The following is a 13,296-nucleotide window of genomic DNA, read 5'->3' on the forward strand; positions in this document are numbered from 1 at the left end:
GAGCGCAGCAAGGAGGCTGTGCGCTCAGCCCCTGGCAGCATCACTCACCCGGAGGAAGAGAGCAGGGAGATACTGGTACCGCGCAGCCCATTGGCGGGGGGGTGGCACCGAAAGGGGGGTGCCTGCAGCTCCTCTCTCCACCCATCCTCCATAACACCCCCCTCCCTGTCACCACCACCGCCGCCATCCTCCTCACACACAAAAGCAGTACAATTAGCTGACTTAAGAGAGCTGAGGCTTGCCAGCTGCAAGCAGAAAATAATAATAAAATACCTTGGAGGGGAGGGAGGCAGCGGAGGAGGAGCAGCCATGGAAGAATACGAGTAACTGCCCTCAATTCCGCCCCCCCAACAAAATCCAAATCACAAAGCAACGGCTGCTGCGAGAAAGGCCGACCTAGATGTGTCCCCGCGCTCCTCCGCTGAGGAAGCTGCACACATCTGCACCCGGATCCAGGCGCTGGACCCCCTGAGCAGCCCGGCTCTGCGGGGAGGAATGCCTAGCTGGGCTACAGGCAGGATCTTCTTTGTTCCTCATTAGCCACAAGCATCGGTGAGTACAGCATCATCTGGGCTTCCATACTGCCGGGCGATGTTTGACATTAAGAAACGTCAGACTCCAGCCCAGGATTTGCTTTGGTATCTTTCCTTTCTCTTCTTCCCTCCATGATGCCTTCAGGGTTAGCAGAAAGCAGATGACAGCAGTGGGGAGGAGGGAGGGAAGGTGGGGGCTCTCTGAGCCCCAAGGTATCTCCTTTGCCTGCATGTAGGGAAATAAAAAATGGAGACATACGTGACCATGCATGGGCATCGCATGCAGCCAGGCATGGGGCTGAGGACAGAATACATGATGTGCTGGGAGGAAAGGCTGAGAGATGCCGGGCAGGGAGCACACCCTGCAACGCTCGCAGCCAGCTCTTTGCTCTCATTGCTATTTCTGCCAGTGCCTGTAATAAAGTCAGATGCTGGATTTACTCAGGCCTCTACGTAGCTTCATTCCTTTAAAGCAGATACAGACAGACAGATTTATCTTCCTCCAGATCATCACCAGCGACACCCTCTGTAAATAGAAGCATCCAAAGGAAGCAGTAAAAGCACTGGCTGTCTAGAAGAGCCTTATAGCAATGGGTCAAACTGAGAGATGCTGATTTTCCTGACACCAGGGGAGAGGCAGAGCAGCCCCATCCACTTGGGAAATCACCCTAGCTCCCTTATCCCAAAAAAAAAATACGTGTTACTATCCAGGCCAGTGCCTGGACACGTTTATAGTGTGAAGGCTCAGCTCGGGAAGGATGTTCAGAGCTGCCCTGCAGTGGACGGGTTAATGCACGTGCCCAGCACACGAGCTGATTTAAAAGCTGACCTTGTCCCCTCGGGCCCAGGTGCTCCAGCAGCATCCAGCTGAGAGCAGCATCCCTGCTCCCTCTGAGCAGAGCCAGCCCTGCAAGGACTGGTCCTGAGCCCTGACGCACCCTGTGAGGGGCTGCAGGCCGTGGGAAATGGGTACAAGGGGTTGATTTGTGCTGGCTGGCAGCGCAGGAACCTTCTAGTGACAGCAAACTCACATGGTCCTCGGGGCCCCTTGTGCTGCCGTGGTGTTAGGATGGGTAAGAACCAGGCTCGCTGGGTCGGAGCCGGTGCTGCTCCTTGGCACTGCAGGAAAGAAGCAGCTGAGGAGCAGCACCTGCCTCCGTTTGAGGTGCTCCCATTTTTTGGCATCATTTTTCGTTTACCTGGGGAGCAAGACAGGGATGCAAATTCTTCAGGGGTCTGGAAGGTTATTCACCATCCTGTGAAGGCCTCCTCACCCTCCACAGTTTCTCTCTGGGTGCGGGGAGAAGCATGGGGATGGAGCACAGACCAGACACCAGTAGTCAGGAATTTCTCAGCAAAACCACAGCCATTAACTTCTGCCCAGGCCAGTAAAATGGAAACGTGCTACTGCCAAGGCAACCTGAAGCCAGCCTTGGAGGAGCTCGCTCTTCTTTTTCCTTTTAGCCACATTTCATTTGCCTCAGCAGAGGTGCTTCTTTATGCTGAGATGAGGATTGGAAGAGAAGTAGCAAGGGAAAAGCAGGCAGACATCAGCCCAGACAGTGTTGATCCTCAGGGAGAAGAGCTAAGGTCACAACTGAGCAGAGAGATAGCTATTGCTTTGATCCAGGGCCACCACCACCCCCCCCCCCTTGTCCAAAGTGTGTCAAGTAGCCACAAACCCCCTTGTCCTTGCCTTGTTGCTTTTGCAAAGCAAGCAGCTATCACGCTGCTTCTCTGCGGAGCACAGCACCAGCACACCCGCTCTGAATGGCTCGGATGAACACTCCCCGGCCATGATGCTCAATGCTCCATGCTCAATGCCAGCCTCTCTGCCTTCCACTTCCAGCCTGAGCCCTTCCCCAGGGGAACCGCTGTGCAGCCACCCCAGCTCTGAGTACGATGGGGACCACAGAAGCCACTTTGCGGATGGAAAACGTGGATGTGAAGGAAGAGTGGCAAGATGAGGACTTCCCCAGGTTTGTTCCCCCCATAAAAGCCAGGGAGAATTTTGTTTCTTCCTGTAAGAAACCAGCACGGCATGGAGCATACAGGTCCCTCCCACCACCACCCCAGGCAACAGGAGTCTTAACTCCAACAGGGCGATTCTGGCCAGAGAACAGAGCGTTTTGTAGCAAGGCTGCTCGGAATGCTCAAACATTTTGGGGAGGCTTCTGGCAACCTTCTGTGAGTATGTCAAGGAGAGGGTAAGGAGCCAGGTGCAGAGTACAGGGAGCTTAGCATGGATGAATGAGTGCGTATAGGGAGGGAGGGAGGGATGGATGGACGGACTCCTTCCCCAGTCTCTGGATCAAGCAGTGTCTCCCCAAACAGAGCAATGCTGCTTTGCCAGGGATTTGCCACAGGATGCAGAGTCATCGGGATGCAATGACCACTCAAACTGACAGGCAGAACCTAAATGGCTGCAAATCTTGTAGGAAATGACATGTGGGTGATGGAAGGTGCCACAGCGGCAGCTTTTGTCTTCACAGACATTACTAACTGTACAGAGCGCCCAAAAAAATCCCCATAAGGTCAGTGTGCGCTGAACGGGAGTTCAGCCACCCAGAGGGTGCACCCACACCCATCCGCACCCCAGCACTGCCCCACACATGCAGCACTGAAGCCTGTGGCCCAGCAACAGCTTCCTGGGGCGCACACAGCATGGCCAACACCAAGCCTTGCTGCAGCTGGGTGCGGGCTGCCGAGGGGCTTCTCAGGGCTGTCTCACCCTGCCCAGCCGCAGCTGGATTCCCCCGCAACCCACAGAGCCCCTGTGTGCACAGACAGAGGCGCAGTGTGCTGTGCGGGGGGGCACGCACAGCCCCAGCCCTGCTAGAAAGGGGCTCCTGTGTCCCTGGGTGCTGGCAGATGAGCCTCGCTCACTCACCCCCGGCCCAGCTGCGTCGCTCTCTGAACCCCTCTGTCTGCCAGCCCAGCACCCGGCGCACGGGACGTGGCTCGTCCTTCCGCTGGCCCCAGCCGTGGGCTCAGCCAAGCCCTTGGGTTTCTAGGATGGGGGTTTCTTTCCTCTGAGAGCAGCTTTGGGCTGATGGAGCTCTGCCAGTCCAAGGCTCCCTCAGAGCACTGCGAGGACAAGCACTTAATGGAGTAGGAAGGCAGACAAGGTACGGAAAAGGAAAAGGAAGGTATTGACCCAAGGCTCCCTAGAAAAAAGGGGCAAAGCTGGTCTGGCACCCGGACACCCAGGCACTAACCCACACCCTCACCTCGGAGCAGGAGCTGCCAGGCTCCATTTCACACTGGCCACGCAAGCAGCAAACTTACCCCAGCCACAGTCCAGCCTTCAACGGCATTTCTGCTGCCGAGCCCTCAGCACCATGGGACACGGGTGTCACCACTCCTGCCTGGCAAAGGGGGCTGAGGCAGAGGCAAAGGGATGTGACCGTGGCTGGGTGGCAGATCAGTGGCAGGGACAAGGCCAGAGCCCGACGAACAAGCTCCCCAGCCTGCTGATAGACTGGCTGCAGAGCGGTTCAGTCAGGAATGATGCAAGGGGAACAGAGCCCAAACAGCCACTAGGCAAATGAGTGAATGCCAGCTGTGTTTAACTAGCATTAAAAATAAATAAATAATAATTTTCAAGACGCTTCCCCCTAGAAGCATTAAAATAATAGGGCAGAAGCTGCTGCATGTGGGACAGTAGCTCTCCAGCAGATGATTTGCTGCATAGCTATTTTTGCTTAGCTGTGATTAACCAATCTTGCAACAACAAAAAAAAAAAAACCCAAAAAAAAAACCAAAACCAAGCATACCCTAGAAAAAGATCTGGGCTGGGGAAACTGAATTCAGCTGCTCATTAAGGACACAAGGCGACATTCCCACCCCTCCCTGAGAAGCTGATCTGCAGAGCAAGCTCCTGCCTTGCAGGTTGCAAAGGTGTAGCGCCAAGGCGCTGGGCGAGCGGGGAGGAAAGGGTCCCCCCTCCTGCTGCTCCCCCCAGGGTTCAGCCTCCTGCTGACAGTGTCTCAGCTGTTGGTGCAAGTGCTGTCCTGCAATGATGCTGTAGCATGCAGCGGGGCGGATACAGGAGCATGCTCACTCCATCACGAATCCATGAATCCATCGGATCACGGTCAGTGAAGGCTCGGGCTGGCTGGGGCCAGAGAGAAGGTGCTGGCAGAGGGAAGCAGGGCAGCATGCTGGCAGCAGAGAGCAAAATGGTGGCACCCGTCCCCTAGAAAACCTGCTTCATTCAGAAAATTTGGCATCCGGGGCTAGCTGCGTTTGGGAAGGAAGATTTACGGGAGAGACTGGGAGGCAGTGATCCGAGCAGCCTTTGGGAAGGTAAGAAAGCCTTTTTCTTCACCTCTGACTTCTGAACCGCTTTTTGTAAACGGCTGCTAGCACCGGAGCGCGGGGTGCCTGTGCAGCACGTACCTGGGGTACAGCTGGGCCCTGTGATGCTGCCTCACCGAGCTGTGCCAGGCGCCAGCTCCCAGCCGGACAAACAACCAGCCCGACCCCTTCCAGACAAAAGCCGAAGGGAGGGGGAGAAGCTGGCAGGGGGCAGAGGGGTCTCTCTGACCGCTCAGGAATATCGTGGCAGCCCACAGGGTCCAGATGCTGCACCTGCGAGCAAGGAGCAAGCGCCTTTGATCAGGTCTTCAACACTCATAAATATACAATAACCAGCTAGGAGAGGATTATCCCTTAATCTAAATATTTATAGGGTTTAATTTGGCTGGTGGCTCTGGTGTCATGGCAGCAAGAAGAGGAGCCTTTGCAGGGCAGAGCGAGGCTGTATCCCCCTGCGGACTGGGAGGTACCGGTCCCCATCAGTCTCCCCCCCGCTGTCTCGCTGGACCTCAGCAGCTGCTGGACTTAAAACTGGTGGGGTTTATCCGCCCGGCCCCCCCCCCCCCCCCCCCTTACAGCGCTGCCTTAAAACTGGTGGGGTTTATCTGCACACACACATCCCCATTACAGCGCTGCCTTAAAACTGGTGGGGTTTATCCCCATTTCACCCCAGGGCTGTCCCAGCACCCAGGATTTTACACTTGGAGGGATGAGCCCTTCCCTGTCAAGGGAGAGCTTCCAGCAAGGGGCAGGTGAAACACGAATGGCTCAGGACCCTTTTAGGCAGACCTTTGACACCATGAACTTGCCATGGGGTTGCTGGGGTTTGGTCAAGCTGTGCAAGAAGTTTCAAACCCAGCTAATGCCAGAGGACAAGCACAAGTCCCAGCCCAAATTAAGGGGAAGATTGTCCGTAGAAGTCTCCAGCTGAGGGTGGGCAGTACGCTGCTCAGTCACCAGCTGGGGCTCCTCACTGCAGTACTGGGGGCCAGATCCTGGCTTCACTTACCCCAGCATGGGTCAGGAGCAACGCTGCAGTTTCCAAAGGGTGGCAGCCGCGTAATGAGGTTTGGCATTAGCATCTATACAGGCAAGCCAACTTTTAAATCAATCAATACCTCTAGCCTCCGGCTGGAGGCATGGTGATTTATACGAGGAGGGTGCAGGAGCCAGGCATGAGAAGCTACAACTCCTGGAGCCCCAGGAAGGCAGCGGTGGGTCCTGGCTCCGAGCTACGGGTCTGAGCGTTGCTGCCTGCATCTTAGCTGAGGGCAAGCCGGCTTCCAGACCTCAGCAGGGTCTGGGTATCACAGTCAGCTTTTGTCGGGTGAGGGCTGAGGTGAGGATGGGGTGACAGTTCTGGGTTCACACTTAGGTTTGACCCTTGCCTCAACCACCGCCTGCCTTAGGGCAAAGTCACTACAGCCTCAGGAGGCAGCTGCGCTGGATAAAGTTGTGCTCTGCTGCAGCCAGGGCCTGTGGCAGAAAGCAAGATGCACTTTACAAAACCATTGGCAGAGAGCGCAAAGTGCTCTTGTGCTAAGCCTCCGCTGCTAGCTCAGCTGCTGCTGGGATCAAAGCACCCCCCACCGGGCTTGGGAACCGCCAGACTGGCTGGGCAGCCCGCTGCATTGCCTGCGCTGCGCAGGGAACAGGATACAGGCAAAGTACCGACTGCAGAATATGTTCCCTGGTACCCCAGAGCCCTAGAGCTTGGCACTGCCTCTCAAACTTCTGGCAGAGATAAAAATGGGGATAATATGGAGAGAATGAGGATGTTACCAGGCTCTTCTGGGGACAGGATTTGTTCCCATGTCCCTGGCTGGATTTTCCAGCCTCTTGGCTGAGTGGCAGCATGAGGGATGTACTAGGGGAGAAATGCAGGGATGGTTCGGGTGTTAGCAGGGATTGCACAGTATTGCAGCAAGAAGGCCCAGCTGCTGGGTTGCTCTTGGGCAAGTCACCTGAGGGTACTGCTCAGGCTGAGCTCATAGGTAAGAGGGAAAGGGCGGAGCGCACATGGGGTTGCCTGTTTTTCCCTGATGTCCCCGGTTCTCTCCACTGCCTGCCATGGAGTGACTTTCTCCTAAACATCACCTGTTATCTCCTCCCTTTTTACCTCTGCATCTTGGCTTGCCTGCAGACCTCTCCCAGAAGAGACGGGGATGGAGTCACTGGGCAGCCCTACAGAAGATGAGAATACATCCTGTAAGTACCAGCCTGCCTTATCAGGAGTTCAAAGGAAAAGAAGCCAATGGGAACAGCAGCTTGCAGTTAGGGCAAAAGCCAGTTCCCTTGGAGTATCTGCAAAAATTCCCATGCGGGAGAGGAAACCAGCAGAGATTTAAATTTGCTAACCTTTCACGAGAAGCTGGGGGAGGACATGGGTATGTCAGAAGCGTTGGGAATTTAATCCAGCCATACCTGCAGGCACCCAGTACATCCCAGCTATGACCCACCACCCTTAGCTTCCAGGACCATAGTCTGAAAGATGCATAATGAAAGCACCATGTCTTGTGCTAAGGACACAGGACAAGGACAACCTGTCAGCTATTTTCCTTTTAACTCCAGCTCCCCCAAATACATTAAACTTTAATGGGGCGCATCGGAAACGGAAGACACTTGTTGCACCTGAAATCAACATTTCCCTGGACCAGAGTGAAGGCTCCATTCTCTCCGACGACTTCCTGGACACACCAGATGACCTGGACATTAACGTGGATGATATCGAAACACCTGATGAGACAGATTCCCTCGAATTCCTGGGGAATGGGAATGAACTAGAATGGGAAGGTAAAAGGCTGGTTCTGGGTGAACGTTTGCAGGGGCTGGAGCTTTTTTTAGTGTCATTTTAATCACTTTTGACACCACTCAGCATCAGCAGCTGAGGATCAACTTTCCCAGCAGCAAAGCACAGCCAAGCCCCATCTTCCACACAGCATCTGTCCCACTAGGACCCCAGCTATCTCAGCACTTCCATCCAGGGATAGGGTGGGCAGAAGTAGTTCAGGGACTTGCAAACATCAGAGTAGCCTTAACTGAGAAGAAGGCACAAGGCTGTAGACAAACATTCCCTTCCAGCTGCAGCTGGGCCACCCCCCGGCTGGAAGGTGATGCCTGCTAGAGCTGTCATGTGAACGTTCAAACTTCTTGAATAACATGGTCTTTGCCAACCTGGCTGATTTTGACTGGCTCAGGCTAAGAAGGATTCATGCAAGCAGCTCTGCGAGCAGGTCAGAAGACAAGTGGCACAGGTGATGCCCTCTTCAGCCAGCGTAGATGGATCTGAAGGAAGATCCAGCAAAAAGCCCAGTGCCCGACCTGGGACTGCAGGTACTATAAGCAGTGTGAGATGTTAAGCTTATTTCCATTACAATTTGGCCGTGGAGCAAAATTATTAAGAACTACAAACTTACACAGCTCAAAGCTGTAGATGAAACAGATGATCCTCAGCCTGTGGTTGTCACTGTCTCTTATTGTGCACCAAAGCTCTTGCAGAGCCTCTTCATACATTATATTAAAGGCAAAAATATTTGTCCCTTTTCCAGATGACACTCCTGTAGCCACAGCCAAGAACATGCCTGGGGACAGCGCAGACCTGTTTGGGGATGGCGGGACAGAAGATGGGAGTGCTACTAACGGGCGGCTCTGGAGGACTGTCATCATTGGAGAGCAGGAACACCGCATCGACCTCCAGATGATCAAACCCTACATGAGAGTGGTGACACACGGAGGTGAGGGAGAGGGTGGCCTCATCCTGGCTCAGTGGATTTCTTTCAGCCCATCTTTGTTAAGCTGGAGGGAATCATTGACCGATTGCTTTGATTGTCTTCAGGGAAAAATTGCTGTTAGTTTTGCGCAACTACGTGGCAGCTAAGCACAAAAGCACCCCACTCGTGCCAAAAAACATATAGCCATGGAGCAATGTTTCAATAAACAAGAGTAGAGATAATGCTGGCTCTGAGCAAGACTGAATATACCCTGACTCTCAGCTAGGTGCAGGTAAGCATCGCCAGCGATGAAAGGGGCTGTGGGCGCTTACTCCCTCTGTGGCTGAGTGCCGGAGCTGGTGGCACAGCTAACAGTCCATGTGTCAAATTAGTGACCTGTCTGAAACCTGAGCAAAGCCAAGCAGCCACCAAGGGCAAAGCTCGCAGCTCCGTGCTTTGGCACACTTAAATTCCTTCCCTGAACTTCATGTGTATGTTATAGCCACAATCAGGATCAGAGGCAGATCTACTTCTGAAAAAGATCCACAAGAAGGACAAATGCACCAGCGCTTACCTAGAGCTGAACAGAGGCACAAAAACCAGCCCAGGCCCAAAGCTGACAATACACCTTTGCTGCTGTTTTTCTCCTTAAGCTCTTGCATCTCCCCCAGAAAGCGTCACTGATGCTGCCTGTATCTTTATTTCCCAGGATACTATGGAGAAGGTCTCAATGCCATCATTGTCTTTGCTGCCTGCTATCTCCCAGACAGTAACCTGGCCGATTACCACTACATCATGGAGAATCTCTTCCTGTAAGTGACTGGTCAAGGTCTGCGAGGGGGAGGAGGGCAAGGAAGGTAACTCAGGCTCTGGGAAAAAGAGATTCTATGTATTCATTGCATCAGGAACCTCAGCTGGAAATAGTTTGAATCCAGGCCAAGGGTACCCAGTGTGCAGCTGTAGACTGGAGCATCACTGGGTGAGACACTGTCCACAATATTTGCATCCAAGTCCAATAAGTCAAAGTATTCAAACATTCAGCGTTAATTATGCCAGTGATGGACTCACTACCATATGCATGGTAGTGAACATATGCATACAACACCGAACAGCTGGTAGATACTACTGCTAGGCAGAAGAATGGCGCAGGGATGTCCATCAGTGTATGCGCTATGCTAACAAGTACCAGTGATCCCTGAGAAATACCCCGAGGCATCCTGCAGAGATGCCAGGAGAATCCAAAACCTATTCCAAGGTCTACAAAGAAAGGGCCTGGGTGCCTTTTGGGATGACACACAGGCACTTGAAAAAACCTCAAGGGACCTTTTCTGAGTCTCATGTTCCCATTGCTTTTGACCACCACCCAACAGATACGTGATCAGTAGCCTGGAGCTGCTGGTGGCTGAGGACTACATGATCGTGTATCTAAATGGAGCAACACCCCGGAGGAGGATGCCAGGCCTTGGCTGGCTGAAGAAATGCTATCAGATGATAGACAGAAGGTGAGAATCCTGTTGGTGTTGCCTCTTCGTTCTTCCCAGGCCTCTTCCCACATCTCTCCCACTGCTTCCTTGCAGCCTTCCCAGCCACCCCTCCTTCCTTACTCCCCCGACTCCGTACTTTCTTACTCTAGGACAGCTTTCTGACTTATTTCACACTCTCCTCGTTTCCTCTTCTCCCTCCTTCCACCACAAGCACCTTCCCAGAGATGAGGCTAACACAGCACCCAAGCAAAGCAGTGCTCCTGCAGCCTGCCAGGTCTGCTTAAATAGGGTTCCTAAGGCCATGGGCAGGGCTTTTGCATGGAGCCATCCAGCTGGGGCTGGTGAGCGTCATTAGTTGCTGATTAGCGCCCTGATACATTACAGGTGAGTTTAAGAAAAGCTACTCTGAATCTGACTTTCTGTCCCCTGGCTTTTCCACAGGCTGCGTAAAAACCTCAAAGCATTGATAATTGTGCATCCTTCGTGGTTTATCCGGACAGTGCTGGCTATATCCAGACCCTTCATCAGGTAAATATACCATGTTGCCAAACTTGGCTGTTTTGGAGTGGGAGTTTAATCTCAAAAATTAGATCTTAAACTCACCTTTAACCAGTAGTGACCAAGCTGAGACTGTTCATCATTTGTCTTACATCTCTCTGATACTTCCAAGGACAACCCCAAAGGTGGTCTTAGGAGACACTGTGGTGGTCTGGATGCAGATCAAGGCTTGTCCCAGTGGATAGCGTGTAAAGATTTAGTGGGATGTGCAGAAATGGTGGTTCTTTTTCCCTCCTACAGATATTGAGAGATGGGGGTCAAAGCAAAGGAGGTACAGTAACAGGGCATCACACCACAATTTTTAGTCATCAGCATATTAGCTCTGGAGGAGATGGGTACACGCAGACTACAGAGGATACAGAGATGCAGAACTCCCTGTTTCCATCAGGAAAATTCTGACTTCCTATGGAGAGAACATCAAAACAAGACCTCAAGCACACACTCTCTCTCTCTCTCTTTGCCAGTGTGAAGTTTATCAATAAGATCCAGTATGTTCACAGCCTGGAGGAACTGGAGCAACTAATACCAATGGAGCATGTGCAGATTCCAGACTGCGTCTTACAGTGAGTATCAGGGGGGCCGTGGGGGCACGTGTAGCTCTAAGGAGGCGCAGGACAGAAATCCTCTGTAGCAGGATTTTGTGTGGAGTCAAAACCCACGTGTCAGAAAGGCAGAGCCTGGGGCACAAGCCTTAGCTCACTCCTACACCGGTGCCAAGCAAGAACCTGCACGCTGTGCCAGGTTGCAGTTTCTGTTACCTTCAAAGCAAACGTTGCATTTTGCTGAAAGTGAACAGTCCTGACTGGGTAACATTTAAAGAATGTTTCCTGTTTGTTGCAGATATGAAGAAGAGAGGATCAAGGCCAGAAAAGAAAGGTACAATTATTGGGGGGACAGCAGGGAGCAGAGATAAAGGGTGGGTTCATTTTCTTGGGATGTTTTTGCTTTCTCTCATCGTTATTTGTGTCATAACCTGTCAATTCTGTGTTCATCCTACCTTGCTATCCCACACAGCCTACGCTTACTTTCTACTGATTTGCTCAAAATCAGCAAAAGCTGCAGGAGGGAGGAGAAGCTTGATTAAAAGGTTATTTATCCACAGAACCATTGCTCTTAACCCCACAAGTGCATGCATCCTGAACATGCACCATATGTGCTAGCAAAGGTCACCAGAAATCACTCTTATGTATAAAATTGGCACATTCTCCCCACATGACTGTGCAAACTGACCTTAAAGTGGGAGCTAGTGCTTATTTTAAAAGCCACTTCATTCTGCTGGAGTGGCATAAAGAGGGCCATTAGTTTACAGTTTGTTTTGTTTCATTTTCTAGACCCATTACATCACTGGTGATGTAGGTTAGAAGTGGTGGCCATAAACAGTGATAAGTCAGCTCTGCTAAAAGCAAAAGGCAGTCAGGGACAGAGGCAGGACCAGCTGGGTCAGCACAAGAGCGCTGTGCTGTAACAGCTCCTCCTCGTGCTGCTGAACTGGACGGGAGATGCCGGTTCAGGAGGATTCAGTTCATTAGCTACTGAAAAGCAAGTTGACCAGCCCAAATCAGCCCGCTGCCTCCCTCGAGGGCCAACAGAGGCATCCCCAGAGCACTGGGATTATCAAGGCGTCAGTTATCACGGGGACAGAAAGCTAACGGTCACCTCTGACCAGACCGGTAACCTGTCTGAGGTCCAGCTGTCTCCCCAGAAAGTCCTTGGGTACGTCACCCTTCCATGCTGCTAGCCTCTAGGTCATGGATTTCAAATGTGACTTGTGTTTACAGGGCAGAAGAGAAACAAGATATGGCTGAGAAGGAAAGGTAGCTATGCTTTTTTTATTTATCCTTCCCTTACAAAATATCTTAAACTGTCTTTGGTGATGAGAATGGCCCTGTTGTTTGGCGGTACTGCCTGGTGAGCCAGGCTCTGCCATCTCAGGAGATGTTTGGACCCCAGGACACTTCTAAAGTGTCTGGGGACTGATAAAGCCTCTCCTCTCTATAACTGCTCCCTGTGCCATCGCTTTTGTGATGTTATTGACCTTCACCTATGCGAATGGGTTCCCAACGCAGCTTTTGACCTCTGAGAAGCTAGAGAACGTGTTTGGTCGTGGACCAGAGCCAGAGGCACTGGCGAACATTCTCCTGACATTCAGTTGTAGCATTTGCACGACGGTGCAATGCAGAGGGCTGAATTCTGCTGTCGGGCGCATCTTGGGTGTGCATAAAGGCAAGATATGAGGCTGTAACATGAGATGGGGAGGAAAATTCTAAGGAGGTTTGGAAGACAGTGTCGAAATCCAATGCCAGGATAATTTGGCCTGAATTTGGCTCTGCTTCAGAGTGACATAGCCTCTCTTTTTTTATTCTATCTACCTAGCTCCTGAGGGGGAACAGGGCATATTTCTGCTATTCTCTTCCCAGAGAAAAAGGAGCTTTGATCAAAATTGACAAGGTCCATTGGATGTCTGAACTATTCTGAGAAACTAGTGGGACCTCAGGGCCAAAAGAGAGGGTGATTCATTTGTGATGGAGACTCACTTGTTGTTTTGCTGGTTCTCTTCCAAGCAGGCCTGTGCCCCCAGCAGAGGATCAAGAAACCAGGTTTGATTTGCCCCTCACTCCTTTGTTTGTCTCCATGTGATAGATTTCATTGCATTTGTAATCCGCTTAAAGGAAAGGCAAGACTGGATTAGGC

At 52.1% G+C, this 13,296-nt stretch overlaps 1 protein-coding gene across 3 annotated transcripts in view; it reads left to right on the forward strand.

The window, feature by feature from the left end:
• ATCAY (ATCAY kinesin light chain interacting caytaxin) overlaps positions 1-13,296 on the forward strand; it is a 20,314-nt gene continuing 7,018 nt past the window's right edge. Inside the window, exons 1-12 of one of the 3 annotated variants that reach the window (XM_014277720.3) lie at positions 1-552; positions 2,383-2,512; positions 6,997-7,061; positions 7,425-7,646; positions 8,402-8,587; positions 9,273-9,375; positions 9,934-10,065; positions 10,489-10,575; positions 11,070-11,168; positions 11,446-11,481; positions 12,384-12,419; positions 13,170-13,202. In XM_014277720.3, the coding sequence (XP_014133195.2) occupies positions 2,436-2,512; positions 6,997-7,061; positions 7,425-7,646; positions 8,402-8,587; positions 9,273-9,375; positions 9,934-10,065; positions 10,489-10,575; positions 11,070-11,168; positions 11,446-11,481; positions 12,384-12,419; positions 13,170-13,202 (1,076 nt within the window). In that variant the 5' untranslated portion in view covers positions 1-552; positions 2,383-2,435. The other 2 variants (XM_027801400.2, XM_027801401.2) reach the window with 2 other exon arrangements.

This window comes from Falco cherrug, chromosome 4 (genome assembly GCF_023634085.1).
Source record: "Falco cherrug isolate bFalChe1 chromosome 4, bFalChe1.pri, whole genome shotgun sequence".
In the NCBI taxonomy this organism is placed as follows: Eukaryota; Metazoa; Chordata; class Aves; order Falconiformes; family Falconidae; genus Falco; species Falco cherrug.